Below are 26774 nucleotides of genomic sequence, written 5' to 3'. Positions count from 1 at the left end.
ATATTTTTCCACTTCTAAAAAATATCTAGAATGAGTAAATTACATATTTTACAGTTAAAAAAATCTAATTGAATACTTTTACATTTTTATATGCAAATGAATGTAAAACTTGTGTATAGTGAGGTTTATTTTGTTTAATGTTCATAGATTGAAAAATTTATATTTTGTGTTTTTCATTGTATTGTCCACTGATAAATACTCCTAGTCACACCCCTGTACATGGATGGTTTATTGTACAAATACGCATATTGCTAGCATTTCAGCCCAGCAAGTTTGTTTCAAGGGGTAAATGTTTAAACAGGTTTTATAACACTATCATACAAAAACAGAAAACAAATAATCATATCAATTGAAATAATACGGACACCAAATCCAGGACATCTTTTGATCCTTGTTAAAAAAGGCCTGGTCCAGTTTAAAAAAAAAATCCAAAACCAATCCTGATTTTCATATCTTTCTACAACCTCAAATGAAATCAACATTACCAGTGTTAGAAATATGGTCAATGCTGTTGGGGGGGGGAGGGGGGGGGGGAAACGTATCATAGAAATGCTGGAGTTCAGCACATTGCAGCAGATATTGCACTCTGAAGGGAGAATCAAAAGGCAGGAAAATAGAACACTTGAGAGAAAATGCAAAGCAATTACATTTTCATCATAAAAGATGCTTTCTCCCACATAGGACTAATGCAGATGGGCATCATGATTATGTTTTCTGGTTCATTCAAATATTCATTCAGTTTGGGCATTATTATCCATGACACCATCTACACCTGGAATATATAAGATTTCAAATCCAAATGACAGACACGATCACTTAGTGTCCATGAAAATGTGTCCATGTCTTCTTTCAACATGTGGTGTATTACAAGATTATGATCCATTTCAAAATGTGTCCAGCATGCCAGCAACAAGTCCACTCCGACATTGGATTTCACACTTAAATAGACATTATAAACTGGCTAGTTTGGGTCCTGGATGCTGGTTAGCTGAAACAGCATTTCAGCCCTGTGTACATCCGACAATATACCACAGTATGATGCAAAAATACTTCTATTTATGAAGGTAACCAGTTTATAATAGCAATAAAGCAACTCAGGGGTTTGTGGAATATGGCTAATATACCACACATCCTGTGGCCTTATTGCTTAAATATACTTAGAGACACCAACTCAACCCATTTTCTGGCCTGTCTTCCACATGTCTTCTCTACACCTACAGGTTGTACTACTTCACCCGATGAAGGCATTTTGTGCTGGGTATTGGCATTTAAACTGATATCAAGCCCCCTTGTCTGATACATAGCACTTAAACCTGGTAAAATAAGGGTTAAATAAAAAGTACTCATACAAAATGTTTCAAAAAGGACCCTGTGGTTTTGGTAGGACGCACAAAGGCATACGTTTGCCTTGTGAAAACCAACCTTAACGGCTATGCACAAGCTGTTCAATATGAAGATTATTTACTCCGCCAAAAAGACTAAATTAAGATTAGAATCAAGCTCACACAAAAAACAAAATCAATGCTACTAAAACAACTTTGAGATATATGCACTTTCACCCCATTTCCATTGCTACTGCACATGATACCAGGGTAATATTCAATGGGCAAACATTGTGGAACATTGCAGATAGAAATGTAATGAAAAGAGCTGACGTGACTCCCAAGACTTTGAAAGAGCTCTAAATATATATATATATATATTTTTAAAAAATCTATTCCTGAAGTGTACTTTTTGAAGGGGAAGCTTTTCCATGAATCCAACATTATTCTACATGTCAGAGGCATTTTTGTTCTACATAATATATTTATATCTGGATGTGCCACAATGTTGTGCCCTGCTGAAAGCGGGCAATATCATTCACAGCGAAATGTTTCGCTTCAGGTGTACAGCTCGACCAATCAATAAATTCTAGACTAACATAATCCTTACTTATGTTTACATATATTTAGAACCATTATCCTACACCCATGATAAAACCTACTCTAATCAAATATTTTAGCACCATATAGTAGCTATGTACAATGTATCCATCCCCTATGATCACAGGGCCATTCATGACATATTAAACAGTTTGATCGACTGAATGATCCATTGATTCATTAAACCCCTGAATAGTAAAACATTCCCCTTAATATAAAGTTCAGTTCATAGCAGTTATATGCGATCTAAAAGCAAACAAAGTCAACAGAGAGAAAATGCAGAAACTGGCCTTGAAACTACAGTACTGAAAGCCATTCATTTCAGAAAAGGCCTCTCCCAATATAACTTGTCTTTGCCGTTCAGATTCCTATACAGCACACCATACTTCATAGTTTATTTGGAAAGAACTTAATCTCACCTTGATACTGAAAATGTGACCTTGCAACGCAAAATCATATACAGTACTGAAATGATTTTGATAGAAAAGGTAATGATACTAGAGGTGATCAACAGTATGCAATTATAACTCATGAATATAACATTTACAAAACTCAGTTATGTCCTCATAATCACGATGATGGGATGTGTACGGTCAAATACAGGCATATTTGACATTCTCAAGAAGAGGGCCTTTAAGGGAATCACATGACTCATTCACATTTTTCTATAGTTCCAATGGCAATTTCCCACTGCTCCCTCCAACGGCAGCCAAGTCAGGGAATAGAGGGGCTTAAAACCAGTAACCACACACACTGCCGTTAATGAAGTCAAGACTAGCAAAGTGGCAGTGTTGGTTCTTAGCAGTGTGATCACACAACTACAGCTCTTTGGTCAAGAAGACACAATTCTGGCTTATCCAATATAAGGTTCTAAACAGTTACCTGTGGGCAACATGTGATGTGTCTAGCCCTCGGCCCTCATCAGAAGTAAAAAAATAAATAAATAAAAAATGTGTTTGAAACATTAATTTTCCCTGTAACTAAAAGAGAAGGCAAAAATAGAACATTGTGAAACAGTGAAAACTTGATGGAATCATGAGGACTTGTTGATTAGAGGAAATGGAGAGAAGAGCAATACTCACAGCAGGGAAAACTATCAGCATTAACTTTCAAGTCTGGTATGGGTGGAGAACTAAATGAGATGAGCAACGATAATGGGACAAATGGCTAGTCTCTGGTCAATTCTTCATACATTGATTTGACGATCTGGTCAATTCATTCATAATTCTACTTCTCAGAGAGAGTTCAGTGTGTCGGAGGGCCTGTTGTTCACCAATTGTGCAAGTTCTCCCACTTAAAAAGACGAGAGAGGCCTGTCATTTTCGTCATAGGTACACTTCAACTATGACAGACAAAATGAGAAGGAAAAAAAATCCAGAAAATCACATTGTAGGATTTTTAATGAATTTATTTGCAAATTATGGTGGAAAATAAGTATAGGCCTCTCTCATATCTTTAAGTGGGAGAACTTACACAATTGGTGGCTGACTAAATACCTTTTTGCCCCACTGTATACACAGCCCATCTGTAAATAGCCCACCCAACTACCTAATCCCCATATTGTTTTTTTGCTCCTTTGCACCCCAGTATCTGTACTCGCACATTCATCTTCTGCACTCCAGTGTTTAATTGCTGAATTGTAATTATTTCACCACTATGGCCTATTTATTGCCTTACCACCATTATCTTACTTCATTTGCACACACTGTATATAGACTTTTCTATTGTGTTATTGATTGTACGTTTGTTTATTCCATGTGTAACTCTGTTCTTGTTTGTGTCACACTGCTTTGCTTGATCTTGGCCAGGTTGCAGGTGTAAATGAGAACTTGTTCTCAACTAGCCTACCTGGTTAAATAAAGGTGAAATAAAAAAAATACACAACATTTGAAATCTGTGTAATGCAAGTGTGTTGAGGATACAGTGACAGAAGTCAAGAGGATGGAGAGAGGGAGACAGGTGACGGGGAAGGTATGGTGTCAGCCAGGTTATAGGTGGAGTTTGGGGAGGATGGTTGTGGGGATGACAACGGGGTAAAAAGAAGCCTGGTGGCAGAGGGGGGCGGGGAATACAGAGCAGCAGTGACTGTGGTGGGTGAATCCGAGCTGACCTCATCCCCTTCCTCTGAGTCCCATACCTCACTCTGCAGGTAGTCTGCAAACAAGGCCTTGGCGCGCTGCAGCACCCTGCCCAGATTGTGTCGCCGAACAAGGCGGTCAAAGTGCATAGCCAGCTCGTTGTAATCAAAGCCGTTCTTTATAATGTGGTCCCGATGCTCCAGCAGGATCGACAGGCACAGGAACAACATGAAAGGATTTCCTTTGCCAAACTCTTGAGGTGGTGGCAGGGAACAAGGTTTGATGGTGGTATTCTCTGGTTTGGTTGAATTTGGAGTGTGAGGCGCAGTGCTGAAAGCTCTGCTGCAAGGAGATTGAAGGTTACTAGAAAAGGACTTGTTCACTGGTCCAACGGGCAGCGAAGGAAGAGCTCTTCCAAAGGACAAAATTGGCGAGGAGAGCAACGCTCGAGACAACAGTGGAGAGGAAACTAAGGACCTCCCTGTGGGGGTAGCGGGTGAGTTGGCTCCGGTTCCATTCGGCACAGCCATCCTTCCGTTGGGTAAAATGGGAGAGGTGAACTTTGGTGACGGGGTGTCCGGGGAGGCACCTCTCCAACTTGAGATGGAGGGATTGGAGCCTGGAGACAGAGAGGAAACGTTTTTCCAGTTTGGCAGACCAGGAGGAAACGAGGAGACCGGAGAGGCTATTTGTCCATTTGGGGAGCTCCTCACCTCTGTATCTGGGCTGGAAGACTTGTTAATGTCCTTTATAAGAGGCGCCCTCTCCCATGGGTGTGAGGCGGCTTCCATCTCAACAGGACCCACTGGTGGGTCTGTCTGCTCGAAATCAAAGCTGTCTTTGTTCCGTGCACTGTAGTATTTGAACTCGCCCAAGCTGGTCTGCTTCTCGAAGGAAGGAACAGGCACGTTGTTGTGAGCCTTCTCCTTTCCCACGTCAGGCATGTCAAAGTTCCCCTCACCCTCTCTTCTGGCTCCTCTGTCCTCCCTCTCTCTATCCTCCATTTTGATCTTTCTCCCCACATCTGCCTCCTCTCTTGAGGGCCTCAACATGTGTCGTCTCCGCTGCTTCTCTTTCAGCTCCCCTTCATTTCCATCATCCCATGTAATGGCGGGCCTCTTTTCAACACCACTCTCACATGTCACTATGGTTTGGTCTGTTTCTAGCGGCGGCCCAAGAAGCTCCACTTCTGTTTCGGGAGGGTCAGGGGGCAGGGAGCTCCAGGTGACCTCCAGCATCCTCAGGGCATCGTCGAAGGCAAACTCCCGTTTGAGTTCCAAGAGCAGCCAGCGGTAACAGAAGAAGAGGTCATCAGCTCCGCGGGACACCAAATAACAGTAGAACTCGGGGTCTGAGTACTGCAGTAGCAGCTTCAGATGCTGGAACTTGACGGACATGAAATGGCCATCCGGACGGAAGTTGCCCTCTAGGCGTTTCATGATGCCACAGAAACAGATGAATGCATGTGCCTCATTGTCCATGACGGCAAGTATCGGAGAAGCAATATCACTCATGCCTTGGCAGTATGACACCTATGAAACAAAGAAGTTAAGATAAATTAAACCCAGCAAAAATATACAGGGCTACAGACAAACATTTCTCCCTGGTGCCACTAACTTTTAGTTGATGGCACCAGCCCAGCTTTAATAAAGCACTGTGAATGATTATGAGGTGTAAGTAGACTACTGAGATGATATTCAAGAAATAAGTGGTTTCATCAAACATGTCCATGCAGGAATGCATGATTTAAGATATTTTGATGTGCAACCTAACCCAGTGATTGTCATAAATTGTGTTGACAATTAGGATATTTTTCTTACATTTTACTGTTAAAATAGGTCTCCAGAATTGTATTTTGTTCAATAGAGATTAATTTGCCAACATCTTTATGTGCATTAATATCATATGCTAATTTATTTGTTTCTATTTCACCACCTGAGTAAGTGGAAACTCAAAACACATTAGCTAGATCGCCAACGCTAAACATAATACCCAGATGACATTAGTGGTAGGTGGATTGTTTGCCCAGATCTGTAAATCGGCTAACCAGTAACGATACCACACCAAATCATTCAAAGCTGCACCAATTTTCAATATAAATCCACAAGAACAAAGAGGAATAGCTGATAGGCAGTGGAGAGGCCAGGTGCGTCAATGTGCATGAAAGAACATGATACACGCTGCTCAAAAAGCTCCCCTATTGAACTTGTTAAGGGACAATACAATTATCCTACAACAGCAAAATGCATTGAATAATTGCATTATTGTTTAAAAATAAAGTACAAAATTCTACTCTATGCTGTAAAGTGCAGTGAATGTCATTTGAATAACGGTGCTAAAGCCTTGTGATTTAATTGTTTCATTCCGAATTAACTGCATCTATCCAAGGCAACCATTTGGATCAGCGGTGGGTCTACTCGACAGGTTATAGGACTGAATAATTGAAATACATTTGGAGGAGCGCGTCTTTGGTAACCCAGATGAGAGGCACTCTTTGGAAACGAGGATGGACACTTGGAGCAAAATGAAGTATGCAGGTAGGCATGTTTTAGAATGTGCAGTATATTTTCAATTCAAGGCACCATTGGACCATTTAAACGCCTTTTGTGGATAGGCTACGTGGCTGCAATGCCAGGATAAAAAGACACACCAGGAGACATATTGCTGTTGAACCAGACTCCGTTATAGTAGGGTAAGGTTAGCCTACTGAGGGCTTGGTTTTTAATCAAGTGATACGGAAAACAAGCAGCTATTACAATAAAGCAAATTAAATGTTTCTAAAAAAAATATTTAAAAAAAAGTCACTGCACTGGCATCATCTAATTTCTCGTTTCATGATGGGCATATATGGAGGGGGATTTAAGCACGTCCAAAATAGTAATAATGAGCTGGCTAAAATAATGCACAATGCATAGATCAAAAGAGGGATGTCTGCTCACTGTTTTGCTGCTGCCAAACTTGATAATTGAATAACGCTTTGGTGATTAAGTTTTATTTCAAAAGGAGTCTCACGAGCCAAAGCCTTATAGGACAAGAAAGGCACAGTAGCAGGCCAGCCTGGCTGTATTTTTTCTTCTGATACCGAGACGTGCTGTCTGTTGCGGTTCATCATTCTCCCAAGTCGTCCTATAATAATAATAATAATAATAATGTGGCCACATATGCTTCCAGCAGGCCCTCCACGATCCAAGAGGCTATTCCTCATGCACTTAGAACCTGACGCGTCAATATTGCCTAAATATTTGTCATTTAACTTAGAAAAATGCATGGCCTTTTATATACAGCATAAGCACAACCAGTTAGTGTTTTTATCTGATCAAAATTCAAAAGTCTCCTGTAGGATACTTGCGCACGTTCGTCCACTCTTAATAGAATTCCAGCATCCAAACAGAGCCATAGGCAACGTCCATTTGATGAATGGGAAAAAAGATCAAAAAGTTATGACATTAGGAGATTGTCAAGCTAAGCCTTCGATACAAGGTCAGCAGGGATGTATTTACTCTTTGTCGAGCACGACAGTGTATAATTGTGGTGTTAAAAACGCAAACCGTGATGTTGACGCGCCCTATTCTTTGCTTATTGGTTGCGTGGTGCATAGACACAGACACCGGTTGGTGGAGGATTTGTTGACTGTTTTATACCATAAATATATCAAGTAAATGTGAAAAATCTGATGCCGCCCTAGCTGACTATTGTCTGCAGACGGCTCTGACCGTAGTATAATGAAACGGGCAGGGATAGTGAGCTCATCTGTGGTGGCCGGAGAACCCTCAACCTTCTGGCCCATAGCCCTGCATGGCATCGACTGTGCCACAAAAGCATGCTGAATCCCCCCCCCCCCCCCCCGAACGATCCCTAATCTAATAGTAAATGCAATGTCCTAAAAAAAAAACATTGCAATTAGGCCTCCACTTACAATGGCCAATGCTCATTTAGCACGCTACATATCATAAAGCCATTTCAAATATATTGGCTGCAAAATAGTTGCTATATAGCTCAATATTAAGAGTCAATAATTACAAATTGTACCTAGAGAAAGTTGATAATCTCTTCTTTTCAACAGTGACAAGAGTAATTGAAATGTTATAGCCTACAATCAGAACAAATGTTTTTCTCCCAGAGTGTGGGGAAGAGGGAGTGCGTGGCTCGCTAAACACAGCAGAAGGCCCCAGCGAAACAGGCACAGGGCAGAGAGTTTCATTACAGGAATCATGAGGATCATGCACATTACTGTTTGACCAAATCATGATTTTAGTAGCTTAAAAAAAAAATAGGATGTTTAGAGTGAGGTGAGCATGTAGAATATACAGATCGCATCAATGCGACCAATTACAAATATAACTCGCACAGCCAAATCAAAGGGTCGCAAGATGCAACTAAATGTTCGCAGTCTGGAGCCCTGACATATGAACACCAACAACTGGACTTACATATCACTCACTGCAAGCAGACTGAGGTTACTTATCATAACTCACTCAATAGCAAATACACAGAATCTAAGATGCCAAACACCAGTGTTGAGCATAAAATTTGTTCACTGAACTTAACACCACACCCCTTAGCATGTCTGCATGTCAAGGAATTTAAAAAGAAAGCAAAATAAAAAAATAAAAAAAAATTGATCCCCACACCTGTGGATGTGTAATGGCAAAGGTGGTGAGCAGGTCGGTGAGAGCAGTGAGGTGGGGGCTGTCCTCGGAGCCGGCGTAATAGGGATGGGCCCGGTCGGTCCTCAGGACGTCCTTCAGTACATTGCCCCTGATGAACTCCAGGTCCTCTGGACTGGCCCTCGCTGACCACTCCCCCTTCAGTTGGTCATACTCCCTAGTCTTGCCCTTCATGTAGTCCATTCTCTCCTGACCGGTCAGCCCATCGGGGTACACGTTCAGGAGGTATCGCCAGACAACCTGGGCACAGAGGTAATGTTTTTTGACATACAGGATATCTCTCTAAAGTCTCTGCGTTCATACAACACAGTAATATAAAAATATAGCTCTCCTACCACCAAATGGCATTTCTTTGTGCCATTTGTTCTTGTTCCACATTGAATGACCTACATAGATAGTCTGTTTAGATTCCAAAGTACAACAAGGATACACCCAAATGTTCTATTCCCACATCTAATCCACATTTTGGAAAATTATTAACATCCAAAGTAAACACTTCCCGTCAATGTTTTGGAGACCACAAGCCCTTCTCAATCGCAACTCAAATGTTTGCGCAAATCTCCCATTGACATCATTGCAAGGATAGGGGAGAGTTTAAGATACACACACTCAAGTTAGGATTCAGCCCCATGTGATTTGATATTTAAGCAATTTCAATTATATTTGTAGCAGACTTGCTGTTGAAATCTCTCAGTGAATGTACAATTTACCTTGCGTAGAGAGGGCTCCACCCCACCATGATAGATACGTAGCCTCAGTTCCTCAGGCCGGGACAGCTGGCCCTGGCCGTTGAGGTAACTGTGGAACTCGGCATCGCTCAGAGGGGGCTTGAAAGGCTTCACCTCCTCCCCATACGACCAGCTCAAGGCCTGCTGTACTCTAGACAGCGTTCGACCCATCATCTGAACACAGAGACAGACAGCGAGAGTTTGAATCTCAAGTGGGTCATTGTAAGCAAACACAAACTCAAGGCAGCACTGGCTGGTAAAAAATGTGTCTGACAGGGTGAAGAGTGAGTGCATCATCAGTAACCTGTGAGAGCAGGGACTGTGTGAAGGGAAGGGCGGCAGCAGCCAAAGACCTCCTATCCCCAGGAAGCTGGTCAGAACCAATCACATCTTTGGGGCTTATTATGTCCCAGTCTTCCATAACGGGACCTTAAGGAAATAAGAAAGTGGAGGGGAAAAGGTGATCAATCAATGGAACTGTATGATGGAGAGGCCCACAATTAAATTACAAAAAAAGTTAACAGGGAACAGATGCTCTGTACAAACGACAAATGCAAAGATTTTAGTTAGTTAGTTCATATATAAAATCAGTCAATTTAAATAAATTAGGCCCCAATCTATGGATGTCACATGACTGGGAAAACAGATATGTATTTGTTGGTCACAAATACCTTTAAAAAACTTTGTTTTTTTAAAAAGGGGTGTGGATCAGAAAACAAGTCAGTATCTAGTGTGACTTTTGCCTCATGCAGCGCGACATCTCCTTCACAGAGTTATTCAGACTGTTGATTGTGGCCGGTTGTCCGATTCCTCTTCAATGGCTGTGCGAAGTTGCTGGATATTGGAGTGAACTGGAACACGCTGCTGTACACGTTGATCCAGAGCATCCCAAACATGCTCAATGGGTGACATGTCTGGTGAGCATGCAGGACATGTTCAACTTCCAGGAATTAGGTACAGTTCCTTGCGGCATGGAATCATGCTGAAACACGATGTGATAGTAGTGGATGAATGCCACCAAAATGGGCCTCAGAGGATCTCGTCATGGTGTCTGTACATTAAAACTGCCATCGATAAAAATGCAAGTGTTCGTTGTCTGTAGCTTATGCCAACGCATAACATTACCCAACATTCACATCAGCAAACCGCTCGCCAACACAACATTGTCCTCACCAGGGTCTTGACCGGACTGCAATTCGGCGTTGTAACTGACTTGTGGGCAATTGCTCTCCTTCGATGGCCACTTGCTTGCTGGAGAAGTGTGCTCTTCACTGATGAATCCTGGTTTCAACTGTACCAGGCAGATGGCAGACGGATGAGCTTACCCGAGACAGTTTGACAGTTGTGCAGCAATTCTTTGGTTGTGCAAACCCTCAGTTTCATTAGCTGTCCAGGTGGCTGGTTTCAGACGATCCGGATGTGGAGGTCCTGGGCTGGCGTGGTTACACGTGGTCTACATTTGTGAGGCCAGTTGGGCGTACTGCTAAATTCTCTAAAACAACATTGGAGACGGCTTATTACTGGCAACAGCTCTGGTGGACATTCCTGCAGTCAGCATGCCAAACGCATGCTCCCTCAAAACTTGAGACATCTGTAGCATTGTTTTGTGTGACCAAACTGCACATTTGAGTGTCCTTTTGTCCCCAGTACAAAGTGCACCTAATGATCATGCTGTTTAATCAGTTTCTTGATATGCCACACCTGTCAGGTGGATGGATTATCTTGGCAGAGGAGAAATGCTCACTAATAGGGATGTAAACACATTTGTGCCCAAAATTTGAGAGCAATAAGCTTTTTGTGCATATGGAAGATTTATGGAATCTTATTTCAGCTCATGAAACCATGTTGTGTTTAGATTTTTGTTCAGCATAATTTAACACATATCCCCCAAAAATATACAGAGCAATAAGGCGAATACTGAAATCACACACACCACACCAAATCAACGACTGAACTAGTTCTTAAAGTGGTGACCCGAAGGAACACAAACAGAGATAAAAATAAACAGAGATTAGCTTTCAATAAATGACCTAAAATGGTTATACAAGTCTGCTTACTGTCTTCGGAGAGATTAATGTCCATCTTGAGCTGTAGATAAGGTTTAGCTGCACTGACAAAAGCAGCTTCTAAATCCCAGTCAGAAAGGAGAGAGAGATACACTTCCACACCTCCACGGTCCTGGGACAGGTAACTTATCCCAAAGTTGCGTTTGCTAAGTAGGAAACAAGAGAAAAAAAAGTGATATCTATTCTAGAAAGCATGCCAATCCAAGGCATTCCATATACAGCGAATTTGGGAAGTATTCAGACCCCTTGACTTTCCACTTTGTTACATTCAAGCCTTATTCTAAAACAGAATACTCCATAATGACAAAGCAAAACAAGTTGACATTTTTTCAAATATATTAAAAATAAACTGAAATATCACATTTACATAACTATTCAGACCCTTGACTCAGTACTTTGTTGAAGCACCTTTGGCAGCAATTACAGCTTCAAGTCTTCTTGGGTATAACACTACAAGCTTGTTACACCTGTATTTGGGGAGTTTCTCCCATTCTTCTTTGCAGATCCTCTCAAGCTCTGTCAGGTTGGATGGGGAACGTAAGGGCACAGCTATTTTTAGGTCTCTCCAGAGATGTTCGATCGGGTTCAAGTCCAGGCTCTGGCTGGGCCACTCATGGACGTATTTTCTGTGTGCTAAGGTTTGCTGTCCTGCTGGAAAGTGAACAGTCACCCCAGTTTGAGGTCCTGAGCGCTCTGGAGCAGGTTTTCATCAAGGATCTCGATGTACTTTGCTCCGTTCATCTTTCCCTCAATCCTGATTAGTCTCCCAGTCCCTGCCGTTGAAAAACATCCCCACAGCATGATGCTGCCACTACCATGATTCACCGTAGGGATGGTGCCAGGTTTCCTTCAGACGTGACGCTAGGCATTCAGGTCAAAGAGTTCAACCTTGGTTTCCTCAACCCAGAGAATCTTGTACTGAGGAGTGTCTTCCGTCTGGCCACTACCATAAAGGCCTGATTGTTGGGGTGATGCAGAGCTGGTTGTCCTTCTGGAAGGTTCTTCCATCACCACAGAGGAACTCTGGAGCTCTGTCAGAGTGACCATTGGGTTCTTGGTCACCTCACTTACCAAGGCCCTTTTCCCCCCCGACGGCTCAGTTTGGCCGGGTGGCCAGCTCTAGGAAGAGTCATGATGGTTCCAACTTTCTTCCATTTATGAATGATGGAGGCCACTGGTGGACTCCAATCAAGTTGTAGAAACATCTCAAGGATGATCGATGGAATCAGAATGCACCAGAGCTCAATTCAGAGTCTCATAGCCAAGGGTCTGAATACTTATGTAAAATAAGGAATGTTTATTTTTAATACATTTGCAAAAATAAATACAAACCTGTTTTCTCTTTGTCATTATGGGGTATTGTCTGTAGAATGATGAGGGAAAATGTGTATTTAATACATTTTAGAATAAGGCTGTAACGTAACAAAATGTGGAAAAAAGGGAACGGGTCTAAACACTTTCCGAATGCTATGCATGTCCCTCTTCATCATTTCTTTTTTAACTTTACTGTAGGCAAAACTTTCTCCCACAACAATACTTTCTAATATTTTCTGCAGAATGATCAAAGTTGCATGATATGCTGTCATCGTTTTAGCATTATCCATGAAGTGTTTAAACTATGGCACGCAACATGGTTCAACGCACCAATAAAATCAGCACAATCTACTATTACGGCTTTTCAAAAAGCCGGCATCTTGGAGCTAAAATTGGGATCATGTATACTGTGCTAATGCTAGGGCTGGCATAATTACCCTTTAACCAAAGGTTATGGATAAAGACCATAAAATAACCATCAGAACCGTTTTACAACAACAAAAAACGCCCAGAATTTGCGCAGTTGAGTCCGTTTCTACAATTACATGGTTTAACTTGAAACTCTGTTGCTCCTTGCTGAAACAAGCAAGGTGTTGAGGCAAACAATGAATAGAATGGGCTTGTAACCTCAAACCCTGGTAATTTGACTGGTAAACTCATGGGTACACTCGCAATGGCTGCCTGGTATTGTGATGCAATAATTTCTATGGTATTGAGTTCTGAAAATATAAAATATACTTCTTCATGTCACTGAGGGAGAGAGGGGAATGTATAAGGTTAACATTGTGTCCGGATATGTTATCGTTAGCCATCAGGGATCCTATGGGAGGAATAGAGTCTGGTACGAGTCAACATGACAGCCGTGAGTTGGGGAGGAGTGAACACTTTGGGGCAGAGTTCAGATCAGATGAAGTGAGAAAGAACAGATATCACTAAGGTTCTGTCAAGCAACAGAGATGCATTGACTATTCAGATGTGTAGGAGACTTAGAATAGGAGAAAGGGTTAAATAGCTGTGCTTGTGTGAATATGTCTGGTCTTATGCAGCTGTATTGACCCAATGGGTGAATAAACTTGGTCTAAGCTAATCGTCCGTGAAATTTTATAAAGGTTCATTTTAGTGATGCACGATATCCATATCCAATATTTCCCTTGCCACCGATATTTAACCTTTTAGTGGCCTTAAGCATTCTAGTACAGTTAAATAGTACACACACACACACAGCAGTCTAAGGCACTGCAGCTCAGTGCAAGAGGCGTTACTACAGTCCCTGGTTCGAATCCAGGCTGTTTAACATCGGCCGTGAGTTCCATCGGGCGGCGCACAATTGGCCCAGCGTCGTGATTGTAAATAAGAATTTATTCTTACCTGACTTGAAAAGTTAGTTACACACACACCAAATTATTTTGTTGGCATTTACATTCAGTACTGTGTACACATTTTAGGCAGTTGTGAAAAAATGCTATAAAAGGAAAAAAAATAGACACGTTAATAGATTATATTTATCAATTTACTAAATGCAAAGTGAGTGAACAGAAGAAAAAGCTATATCAAATCAGTATTTGGTGTGACCACCCTTTGCCTTCAAAACAGCATCAAATTCTTCTTGGTACACTTGCACACAGTTTTTGGAAGGAACTCGGCAGGTAGGTTCGCCCACATCTTGGAGAACTAACCACAGTTTTTCCTGTGGATTTAGGCAGCATTATGTGCTTCGCTCTCTTCGTGTAATCCCAGACAGACTCGATGAGGTTGAGATCAGGGCTCGGTGGGGGCCACACCATCACTTCCAGGACTCCTTGTTCTTCTTTACGCTAAAGATAGCAAAAAGGCATTAAGAACTGTATGTTTGGGGTCGTTATCATGCTACAGAATAAATTTGGGGCCAATCAGATGCCTCCCTGATGGTATTGCATGATGGATAAGTATCTGCCTGTATTTCTTTCTCAGCATTGAGACCATTCATTGACCAAATCCCCAACTCCATTTGCAGAAATGCAGCCCCAAGGAACCTCCACCATGCTTCACTGTTGCCCGCAGACACTCATTTGTGTACCGCTCTCCAGCCCTTCGGTGAACAAACTGCCTTCTGCTACAGCCAAATATTTCACATTTTGAATCATCAGTCCAGAGCACCTGCTGACATTTTTCTTCACCCCAGTTCCTGTGTTTCTGTATATAGTTGAGTCGCTTGGCCTCGTTTCCACGTCGGAGGTATTGCTTTTTGGCTGCAAGTCTTCCATGACGGCCACTTCTGACCAGACTTCTCCAGACAGTAGATGGGTGTACCAGGGTCCCACTATTTTCTGCCAAGATGGCGGCACTGCTGGACAGCTTCCGATTGTGAAGGGAAGTAAGCATGATGTGTCTTTCATCTGCTGCCGTAAGTTTCCATGGCCGACCACTGCGTCTACGGTCCTCAACGTTGCCCGTTTCTTTGTGCTTCTTCAGGAGCTTGGACAGCACATCGGGAAACCCCTGTCTGCATTGACATTTTTGACTGGGAGAGACCTTACTAATGCAGTAGAACTACCTTGTGTCTTGTTGCTGTGCTCAGTCTTGCCATGGTATATGACTTGCCAGTAAACTGTCTTCAGCAACCTCACCTTGTTAGTCGAGTTTGGCTGTTCCTCACCCAGTTTTATTCCTCCTAAACAGCTGTTTCGGTTTCAGTTAATGATTGTGTTACAAAATCCTTATTGATGATCATTAGCACCTGTTTGGTATAATTGTTCAATCATACACCTGACTATATGCCTACATAATCTAAGACTTTGTGCAAGTGTACCTACAAGAATTTAATTGACAACGACCCCAAAACATACAGCAAAAGTCATTAAGAACTATCTTCAGCATAAAGAAGAACAAGGAGTCCTGGAAGTGAAGATATGGCCCCCACAGAACCCTGATCTCAACAGCAAGTCTGTCTGGGATTACATGGAGAGAGAAGCACCTGAGGCTGCTTAAATCCACAGAAGTAGTGTGGTTAGTTCTCCAAGATGTTTGGGCCAACCTATCTGCAGAGTTCCTTCAAAAACTGTGTGCAAGTTCACTGTTCACTCACTTTGCATATAGTTAATTGATAAATATAATCTATCAACATGTCTATTTTTGAAAGCATTCTTACTTTACAGCATTTTTTCACACCTGCCTAAAACTCCTGCACAGTACTGTACGTCCCCATTACCAGTAAAACCTTTTAAAAACAATTTAACTTACTTGCTGTGCTGTTTCGTTGTTCAGTCATTTAATTCTCAACCAGGACTTCTGATACTATGGAACGCTGTTAGGGTCTTTGCGTGTCAAATAATACAGGCCCTGAATATGACTGCACGTCACATAATAATTTAATGTGTTCATTTTCTACATAGTCATTACACTACCACCCGTTTTTCATATGTCATGATTCATCGATACGTATGCTATGATGCTGGTAAAGTTGTCTCGCGCACCTACAGTGCTGGTCATTAAAAAATTATAAAAGCTGGATGCAAACCATGTTCTTCCAAAAAACATAGTAAAATGACAATCTGTTTCAGTAGCTAACTACGTAGCTAGTTGTAACCCTAAAATAACCCTAATTTATAAGACAGTTCTTATTTGATTAATAGTGGTCGGACCCATCTATGTTAAGATCCACAATAAGGATTAGCCACAAGTGGAGTTTGCGGTTAGCCTTCAAAATAAAAGTATGTCATTGACAGTGATGCAAATGAATACAAATAGTAGAATTATGCCATAATTGAATAGATCATGCTAAACGGGGTTGGAATGTTATATAAAAAACAAAATACAATAATTTGTTAATTTGACAAATCTGTTGAAATCACACTGGATGTATATTATACTTTAGAATTGCATTGGGGGCATACTTATTTCACTGTACAGCCTTTACCTATGGATTGTGGATCAATGACATGGGGTATCAAGTCTACTCAGTGACACGCAGAGAACATTAGCGTAGTAGCTCTTATTGCAGAACTCTGAAACAACTCAATTGAGCCACATTTATTATCAACCTGTGTGTATTGAACACTATTCACGAGGAAGAACAATACTGTGTGGATGTTTAAGTCGGATAACTCAAAAGGAGGATGTTGGGAAAAAATCTCTTGGGTATTGAGTAGACTGATACCCCATTTCATTGATCCCCAATCCTTACATGCTGACCAGACCGGACACTTCGCGTGCATCGCAAAATAAATGTAGAAATCCATGTTATTCAATTATTGCACCCACACTGCCTGCGAGCGTCTGCGTTGCCAAGGGCTAAAATAGAAGTAATTCCAATTTCTGACACAGATCGCACTGCAAGTCCTGCCTCTCCCATCTCCTCATTGGTTTATAGAAGCAGGTACCCACGTGCCATCTCCATTGGTTATACCCACGTGGGTGATTGAAAGACTAAATGTTTTGCAGCAAGCTAGCTAAATAGGACAAATTAGCTAGCAAGTGCAAGCTAACTAGCTAAAATTGCCATACATGTTTAATGCTTTTCGACCTGTCTCCAAATGAATGTCATTGGTTCAGAGTTTGTTTTGATATTTTAACCTGCGTGTCGGGATCGCCTTTGGTGTAGGGGGACAAAATAAATGTATGCACGATGGCGCACGCACGCAGCCGGTTTGGGTTCCGTGTTAGGTAAAGCTGTACAGTGCAATATGAATGTTAACACACACACAAAATAGGCTGACTGGGGAGGTGATTTCACACAGTCACGAAATAAGAGCTACAATGCTAATATTTGTGTAAACTCTTCACAGTTGTGTTCTGTGGGTGTCACCGAGAAGACTGATACACCATTTCATTGCTTCACATTTTAACCCTGTTTAACATGATCTAGTCTGAATATGGCATGATTCCACCAATTGTAATCTTCTGCATCACTTTCAAAAGAGGAACTTTTATTTTGAAGGCAAACTGCAAATTCCAGTATGGTGTCTAATCCTTATTGTGGCTAGCTTCACAACACATAACCCAGTCCGATCAAGCCTCACTAGCCAGATGAAGCTAGCTGACTGCTTATGACATTAGCTTTGGGCAACAGGGTTAAGTAGCTGTCTAGCCATTTATTCTCATGAACTAAAGTTCAATTTCAATAGGTGGACAACAATACGTACTCACAAGGGTTCCTATAAATCATTGCTAAGAATAATGAAAATGACTGCAGTTTCTACTGGTCATTGTTTTCAGGCTGGTTGTATTGGTGCAACATATGTACTGGTGCTCGACCAGTCGGCTAAAGCCAACATCGAACGGTTGATTGTCAAGGGCAATGAATTCCATTATCTTGGCGTTAATGGATTTTGCCTTTGAGTTGTCTCACTGAAAATGTCTTTCAAATGACTGCTCGACTTGTTGACTGTTCAGTCCACACAGCAGACATTGTAGGCTAGGTTAGGATGGCTGTGTTGCATATGTAGTGCTTGTCAGCTTTGACATCGGTTTTGCACATGGGCGTTAAAACTAGACATCGGGCCGATACTGATGTTGGCATTTTTAGCTAATATCGGCCGAGTCCAATATGTTCACCGAAATATCGTGCATCCCTCGTTCATTTAGAACCTGACAGTGGTAATGTAGAATGTTAATTCAAATAAGGAATTAGAATACTGTAAGTTAAGAGAACCTCTGATTCTTTGTAATAACAGTTGAGTTGAATCAACAAATCACAGCACATATTGATGGTTTTTACTTCCTGTCTCATTCCTATGGGTTCACTCGCGATGGCCGCCAGTCCACCCATTATGCCATCATTGACTTAAACAGGGACGCCAATTCTATTTCTTCGGGGGCACATGCAGCCAGGAGCGGAGGAAAGGAGAAAATGTGCGTCAAAATGTGCGCAAGTTAAGAGAACCTCTGATTCTTTATAATAACATAAATAAAATGCTGTTGTTGACAACAATGCTGTTTTCACTTTACTTCTTATTAGAAAGCCACTAGCGCTAATTAGACGCTAATTGTTAGCCGCTAATGCTAATAGCTTATAATTGTACTGAGTAAGAGCAAACATAGCTAATACATCCTGATAATACCAGTGATGGTGTAGAACTAAATCAGCATGTTTGTGCAACACTATCTTCTAAATCAAAGAGGAATATGCAAAGCAAGAATATGTTAGCTACATGAAGTAGCTAAGAGAAAACATCCAATGTAGCCAAGGGTCCCCTAGGAAACACTTAAGTTCCTACCCTGTCACAATAACTCCCCCCTGGCATTTTAATTAGTTGTCATCTGAAACACTGTAATCAAAGTGCCCACTATTATATTCTAACTATAGAATAGTCATTCTATTTCTATGATCCCAACAGTTTTTCTCTAATTCGCAAGTCAAATCGTAATTACAACATTTGGTTAAAAATAAGTATTGGATTATTTGCCCATATCATGCAGCCCTACATGGCAGTGTGGAAATTATCTCAATTGAGCAGTGGTGTAAAGTACTTAAGTAGAAATACTTTCAAGTACTACTTAATTTTTTGTTGTTGGTATCTGTACTTTATTTTTGACAGCTTTACCTCACTACATTCCTCAAGAAAATACTTTTTACTCCATACATTTTCCCTGACACCTAAAAGTACTCGTTACATTTTGAATGCTTAGCAGACCAGGCAAACGCATGCACTTGTCAAGAGAACATCCCTGGTCATCTACTGCCTCTGATTTGCTTAATATAAGGAATTTGAAATTATTTATACTTGATAATTAAGTACATCAATTACATTTACTTTTGATACTTAAATATATTTAAAACCAAATACTTTTATTCAAGTAGTATTTTACTGGGTGACTTTCACTTTTACTTGAGTCGTTTTCTATTATGGTATCTTCACTTTTACTCAAGTATAACAAATTGGGTACTTTTTCCACCACTGCAATTGAGTGCAGGAAATGCTGAAATGATAAGTGCTGAAAATTGTTTGGTTGAAGTTGAATTGAACAGTATAAAACAAACAGAATGGAGAAACATTCTAAGTGATTTCAATGAGTATGTGTTGCCACCCTACGATCACTCACTACTCATAAAGCAAATGTAGAACTTTTATTATTCAAAAACAAAAAAATACCGTCAAATACCATCATACCGTACAATTTTTAAAAATACTGTGATATAATATTTTGGCCATATTTGGCCATAACGCCCAGCCCTAGGGACAAGGACATCCCGGCCGGCCAAACCCTCCCCTAACCCGAAGGGCGCTGGGGAAATTGTGCGTCGCCTCACGGGTCTCCCGGTCGCGGCCGGCTGCGACACAGCTTGGTACTGAATCAGGATCTGTAGTAACGCAGCAAGCACTGTGATGCCTGGGGCTGCCCACTTATGCACCTCCGATATTCTGCTTTCCATGTCAATCAACAACACTGTAGACATTATGATGTTGATGCTCCTCACCCATTTAACTCAAAGGCTCGGATGAGGATGTGCTGTAGCACCTCTAGTGATGTGATCTGAGGATCCACAGCAAACGAGCGGAGCTCCACTGGCAGCATCCCCTCCCACTTCTGAGGAAGGTGAGAAACAATCACAAACAATGTAACCATTAATTGTAGGCACATTTTATAACATCTGTAAATCTAATTTTATTAGTCACATGGGCCGAATACACCTTACAGTGAAATGCTTACTTATGAGCCCCTAACCAACAACGCAGTTCCCCAAAAAATATGGATAAGAATAAGAGAAAAGTAACAAGTAATTAAAGAGCAGCAGTAAAAAACAAATGGCGAGATTATATACGGGTGGGTACTGATACAGAGTCAATGTGCGGGGGCATCAGTTAGTTGAGGTAGCATGTACATGTAGGTAGAGTTATTAAAGTGACTATGTATAGAGTAGCAGTGGTGTAAAGGGGGGGGGGGGGCAATGCAAATTGTCTAGGTAGCCATTTGACTAGATGTTCAGGAGTCTTATGGCTTGGGGGTAGAAGCTGTTTAGAAGCCTCTTGGAACTAGACTTGGTGCTCCGGTACCGCTTGCCGTGCGTAGCAGAGAGAACAGTTTATGACTAGGGTGGCTGGAGTCTATACATTTTAGGGCCTTCCTCTATACCAGGCGGTGTCAGAGGAAGCTTGGCACCAGTGATGTACTGGGCTGTCCGCACTTCCCTCTGTAGTGCCTTGTGGTCGGAGGCAGAGCAGTTGCCATACCACTGCTCTCGATGGTGCAGCTATAGAACCTTTTGAGGAATTGAGGACCCATGCCAAAACTTTTCAGTCTTCTGAGGGGGAATAGGTTTTGTCGTGTCATCACGACTGTCTTGGTGTGCTTGGACCATGTTAGTTTGTTGGTGATGTGGACACCAAGGAACTTGAAGCTCTCAAGCTGCTCCACTGCAGCCCGTCGATGAGAATGGGGGTGTGCTCGGTCCTCTTTTTCCTGTAGTCCACAAATCATCTCCAAAATCATGTGACTGAATCAATGTCATTCTTCCTTTCCAATCAAAAGGCTAGCCTGGGTTTCAGACTGATAGTTTAGAAATGTATTGTAACTAAATTCTCAGTTTAGAACCCAGGCTACCAGTCTAAAACCAAAAGGCAACAACAAAATGTGAATGTAATGCATGGCAGACTGACCTTATACAATCTTTTTATTTTGTACAATGAATGGGTTGTATACCAAATAAGGCGTAGGCTGTGTGTGCCACAAGACAGCAGAAACACCCACTTTTAACTTACTAGCTGACGTGTCACTAGCTTACATCATAAAGTTCTCAATGGAGTCGAATTGCGATTAGTATACCTCCGACTTGGCCTACATCGAGTCGGTAACGTGTTGTATTTTCTTTGGGTGCCGCAATCCGTAGTTTGATAAAAACTTTATTCTATGTGATCTCTGTCATTGCACCGGCTAATCCACTGTTTTCCTATAGAGTACAAAGTTAGCGACTTCCAAACCTGCATTACCACTCGATACATTTATAAATAATTATTTATGGCTTACTGTGTACCTGTCCTTGTCATAGAGTTGTCAGTGGGAGTTGGAATGCATAGTTTTTTTTATCTAAAGAATTGCATTCTATGCACCCCTTACACTTAGGCTTCTACCTTCAGTTAACACATCTTAGACACAATCTATTTTACAATAGTTATATTTTTGTCCTTCCTCTATTTCTGATGTCCATCCAGTTTGATTTCTAACTGTGATATTTCACCATTTCTGAACCTATATACATTTTACAGATCCCATATGTTTTACATTGGTTATCTTGTTGTTTAGTCCCACCTTTCAGCTCCATTCAACCCCTCCAATATATCTCGAAACATCCATTTAGGATTTCTATTTGCCATTATTTTTCAACTGTGCTGGGATTCGTCACAAAAGTACTGAACCTTTTTGTTCTCATAGCTTCTACAGATTGTAAATTAAAAATAAACATTTTTGCTAAAATAACGATATTATTGATTGACTATGGCTTTTCAAATCACCCAGTATTGCTATCTGCAGCTTAGTTCTAGGCAAATGTTGCAATTCTTCAGCCATTCCTGTACCTGTGACCTCTCCTCGCTCCTCCCTGGGCTCGAACCAGCAACACAACGACAACAGCCACCATCGAAGCAGCGTTACCCATGCAGAGCAAGGGGAACAACTACTAGAAGGCTCAGAGCGAGTGACGTTTGAAACGCTATTTGAGCGCGCTAACTAGCTAGCCATTTCACTTCGGTTACACCAGCCTCATCTCGGGAGTTGATAGACTTGAAGTCATAAACAGCGCAATGCTTGGCGCACACCAAGGAGCTTCTGGCAAAATGCCCAAAAGTGCTGTTTGAATGAATGTTTACACGCCTGCTTCTGCCTACCACCGCTCAGTCAGATACTTAGATACTTGTATGCTGTCAGCTTATATGCAACGCAGGACACGCTAGATAATATCTAGTAGTATCATCAACCATGTGTAGTTAACTAGTGATTATGATTGATTGTTTTTATAAGATAAGTTCAATGCTAGCTAGCAACTTACCTTGGCTTACTGCATTTGTGTAACAGGCAGGCTCCTTGTGGAGTGAAACGAGAGAGAGGCAGGTCGTTATTGCGTTGGACTAGTTAACTGTAAGGTTGCAAGATTGCATCCCCTGAGCTGACAAGGTGAAAATCTGTCGTTCTGCCCCTGAACAAGGCAGTTAACCCACCGTTCCTAGGCCTTCATTGAAAATAAGAATGTGTTCTTAACTGACTTAACTGACCTAGTTAAATAAAAAGTATTTTAAATTTAAAAAGGCAAATCGGCACCCAAAAATACAGATTTCCGATTGTTATGAAAACTTGAAATCGTCCCTAATTAAAAATCGGCCATTCTGATTAAATCGGTCAACCTCTAGTTACTACACCTAGTGTTGCCAGCACTGCCACTGCCTGGGTGGGGGCACCCCACCGGCTAGGTACAAGGTCGTCAAGGTTCTCATTAGCAGCTTTGAGAATTTCCTTGTATATTATGCTCTCCCTTTAGGGGGCTTTGGCTTTGCAGGACCAACCCTGCCAAGCAGGCTCAGAATCTTGAGGGGGCAGTGCTGCTCTGGTGGAGTGCTTCAGAGATGTTTAATTTCTCATTACAAGAATAGACTGACGAGTTTCAGAACAAAAGTTATTTGTTTCTGGACATTTTGATCCTGTAATCGAACCCACAAATGCTGATGCTCCAAATACTCAACTAGTCTAAAGAAGGCCAATTTTATTGCTTCTTTAAATCAACACAACAGTTTTCAGCTGTGCTAACATAATTGCAAAATGATTTTCTAATGATCAATTAGTCTTTTAAAATTATAAACTTGGATTAGCTAACAACGTGCCATTGGAACACAGGAGTGATGAATGCTGATAATGGGTATCTGTACACCTATGTATTCCATTAAAAAAAATCAACCCTTAACCACTACAATAGTCATTTACAACATTAACAATGTCTACACTGTATTTCTGATCAATTTGATGTTATTTTAATGGACAAAGAAAAAATATTTTCTTTCAAAAACAGGGACATTTCTAAGTGACCCCAAACTTCTATGCAAAAAATTGCAAAAAAAAGTTTTTGCTTTGTCATTATGGGGTATTGTGTGTAGATTGAAGAGGAATAAAATCAATTTAATACATTTTAGAATAAGGCTGTAACGTAACAAAACGTGAAAAAACTCAAGGTCTGAATACTTTCCCAATGCACTGTATTCACCAGTATTTACCCACCAAAGCTTAAATGCTAATTAGCTGCTAATGTGGCTATCATAAAGAACTACAAATGCCATGACGATCTGGAGGAGACTGCCGAATCGATACAAAGGTAAGAATCTCTCAATTAACCATCTAATGTTAGCTTAACGTAGTAATTAATAAATTGGCTACATTTCTTTAAATGGACAATTCTGTGAACAGTCTTGTGCAAGTTTTAAATTGACAATACCTGTTAACAAAGGTGTCAGCTAGAGATGACGTGCAGGAGCTTTCAGGGATTTTTAGTTTTGCATGATGCCTACTTTGATGCTAATTAGCATTCGAATCTGAGAGTAAATAAAGCCAAACATATTGATAAAAGTGACCTTGTCCGAGAGACACAAGGGTAAGCTTAGCCCATATTTCAAGTGTCTCAAATCTCCTATGCGAAAATGGAGTGCGAAACAAGACACTAGTGTCTAATGAATCGCACTCCACACTGCCCTTTCCCACCAGGGCAAAAGGAACAATTTGTCCCCAAAACATTCGTTGCAAAACGATTACAGTTTGGAGTAAACGGATTCCATTGCAAAAAGTTTTGCAACAGACAAAACATTTAGCAACGGAAACCGAATAATGAATACATTAAGCCGAACTCTGGTTTGTGTTTTCCGTTTGCGAAAGTTTTGCAAACAACCCGTTTTCCAACAGACTAAACTTTTTGAAAACAGAATCGGCGTAATGAATACACCCCTGGAGTGGTGATGTTTACTAAGTTACTTGTACCAAAAACCATTTAGCTAAAGTTATATCACCCTGTCACGTTACTGTGGGGTTCTGTCTCTGAATCACTGAATTAATTATTTGGAATAACACAATTAACCTACTTGCGAACTGTCAAGACTTGCTAAACTCGGTTGACTCACAATTCTGCTTTCTATTATTTTCCTAGTGCATTACCACAACGCATCACATCAGCAAGTAAGACCATTGTCAATCACCGAATATTCCTAATCTATTTAGCTAACTTTATTTTTCTTAAATCAATGATTTACTTTTTATAGTCAGAAGATCCAAGAGGGTTGGTTGATTACGTTAGAATGCCGCGTTCAAGACAACTGGGAACTCAGGGGGGGAAACGAGCTCGACAGGGAAAATGTTTTGAACATTCATAAAATTCGGAAGTCTAAGTCGGAAACTCGCGTATCGTTCTTGAGCTCCGACTTGCCGACCTGAAGATCACTGACGTCAAGATTTGACCCCCCCCCCCCCCCGTTCCTTCTTGTCTTCAAAACACCATACTGTACACTTTGCTCATTACTATAGACGTTAGCAACTATAGGCTCAATACTAAAAACAACAAAGCACTGGTCTGGACTAGGCAGATGATGTGGATAGCTTAACAGTTCCAACATCAAAGCAGGCTAGCTACAAGCTACCGCAAATGTCATGTGAAATGGCTCAAATAGGTCGGCCACAGTCATGACAATAGCTTGCTTACTATCTGGAAATGTGATACCTGGCAAAATACGCAAGGGTACACCAACTAGCTAGCCGCTGCTATTCCATCATTCACATATTCCTCACCTTGACTTTGACACGCACTACGCCCCTCTCCTCCTCAGTTGTCATGTTTAGGAGTTTACTGAACACACGACAGTTGTATTCAATTTTTTTTTATATTATAGCCATTTGTAAAACGAGAACTATCACGCCGACCCGTATTTTTCTGTTGCCGCTTTGTCCAGACCTGTAAATCTGCGAGAATAAGAGCAATCTATTTCCTGTTTGATGGGAATCAGCTTTCAAAATAAAAGCGCTTCTCAAACATTTGCAGAACTTCACCGAAGCTAATTTGTCAAATTATCAATTCTTATTTCCGTTAACATGTTTTGAGTACCAGAAAACATATATAATGTACAGATCTACTAAAATATTTGTCAAAATACCTTTCTTGGTCACAAATGGGGACTTTTAATATTGCCAAAATTTTTTGAAGTTTCAACTTTTACGAATGGAATTCAGGATATGACGCTCATACATATTACATCTTTAGTGATGCTTCTGAATCTTTTGCAGAGGAATGTTAAATCACCAGTATTTTACTTCGGTATGACAATTAGCTGGAATCTACAATTTATCATTATTATATGATCACGGTTAGTGTGACATGATTGCGATCAATTACATTTTAAATTAGATTGTAAAACAATTTTTTTTAAATAATAATATATATAATAATATATAATAATATATATATATATAATATATATATAATATATATATCATATTTATATATATATATATAATATTTAAATATATATATATATAATATATATATATAATATATATATAAATATATTTATAAATATATTATATATATATAATATATATATAAATATATTTATAAATATATATATATAAATGTAATATATTTATATATATATATATATATATATATATATATAATATATTTATAAATATATTACATTTATATATATATATATATATATATATATATATATATATATATGAATATAAATATTATATATATATATATATATAATATATATATATATATATATATGAATATAAATATTATATATATATATATATATATATATATATATATGTAATATATATATAAATATAATATATATATAAATATATTATATATATATAATATATTTATATATATTACATTTATATATATATATATATATATATATGAATATAAATATTATATATATATATATATATATATATAAATGTAATATATATATAAATATAATATATATATAAATATATTATATATATATATATATATATATATATCATATTTATATATATATATATA

General features: G+C 40.1%; 1 protein-coding gene across 5 annotated transcripts; it reads right to left on the bottom strand.

The window, feature by feature from the left end:
* Positions 1-211: 211 nt before the first annotated feature.
* Positions 212-25677, bottom strand: LOC139416392 (TBC1 domain family member 25-like). Of its 5 annotated transcripts, XR_011635090.1 has the most exons (8): positions 25505-25677; positions 20172-20281; positions 11453-11607; positions 9700-9824; positions 9378-9569; positions 8632-8907; positions 3392-5532; positions 212-3235 (listed from the first exon to the last, which is right to left on the bottom strand). XR_011635090.1 is itself a non-coding variant. In XM_071164961.1 (7 exons), the coding sequence occupies exons 1-7, from the start codon at positions 25547-25549 to the stop codon at positions 3856-3858; spliced, it is 2580 nt and encodes an 859-aa protein (XP_071021062.1). In that variant the 5' UTR covers positions 25550-25677; the 3' UTR covers positions 212-3855. The 5 variants fall into 5 exon arrangements, 4 of the variants coding, with proteins under 4 accessions (XP_071021062.1, XP_071021063.1, XP_071021065.1 ...); XM_071164961.1 differs by having other exon boundaries at positions 212-5532; XM_071164962.1 differs by having other exon boundaries at positions 212-5532; positions 24973-25671.
* Positions 25678-26774: the final 1097 nt, after the last annotated feature.

Source organism: Oncorhynchus clarkii, chromosome 9 (genome assembly GCF_045791955.1).
Source record: "Oncorhynchus clarkii lewisi isolate Uvic-CL-2024 chromosome 9, UVic_Ocla_1.0, whole genome shotgun sequence".
Classification (NCBI taxonomy): domain Eukaryota; kingdom Metazoa; phylum Chordata; class Actinopteri; order Salmoniformes; family Salmonidae; genus Oncorhynchus; species Oncorhynchus clarkii.
Note: the sequence above shows the minus strand (reverse complement) of the source record. Positions and strands in the feature narration are given on the sequence as shown.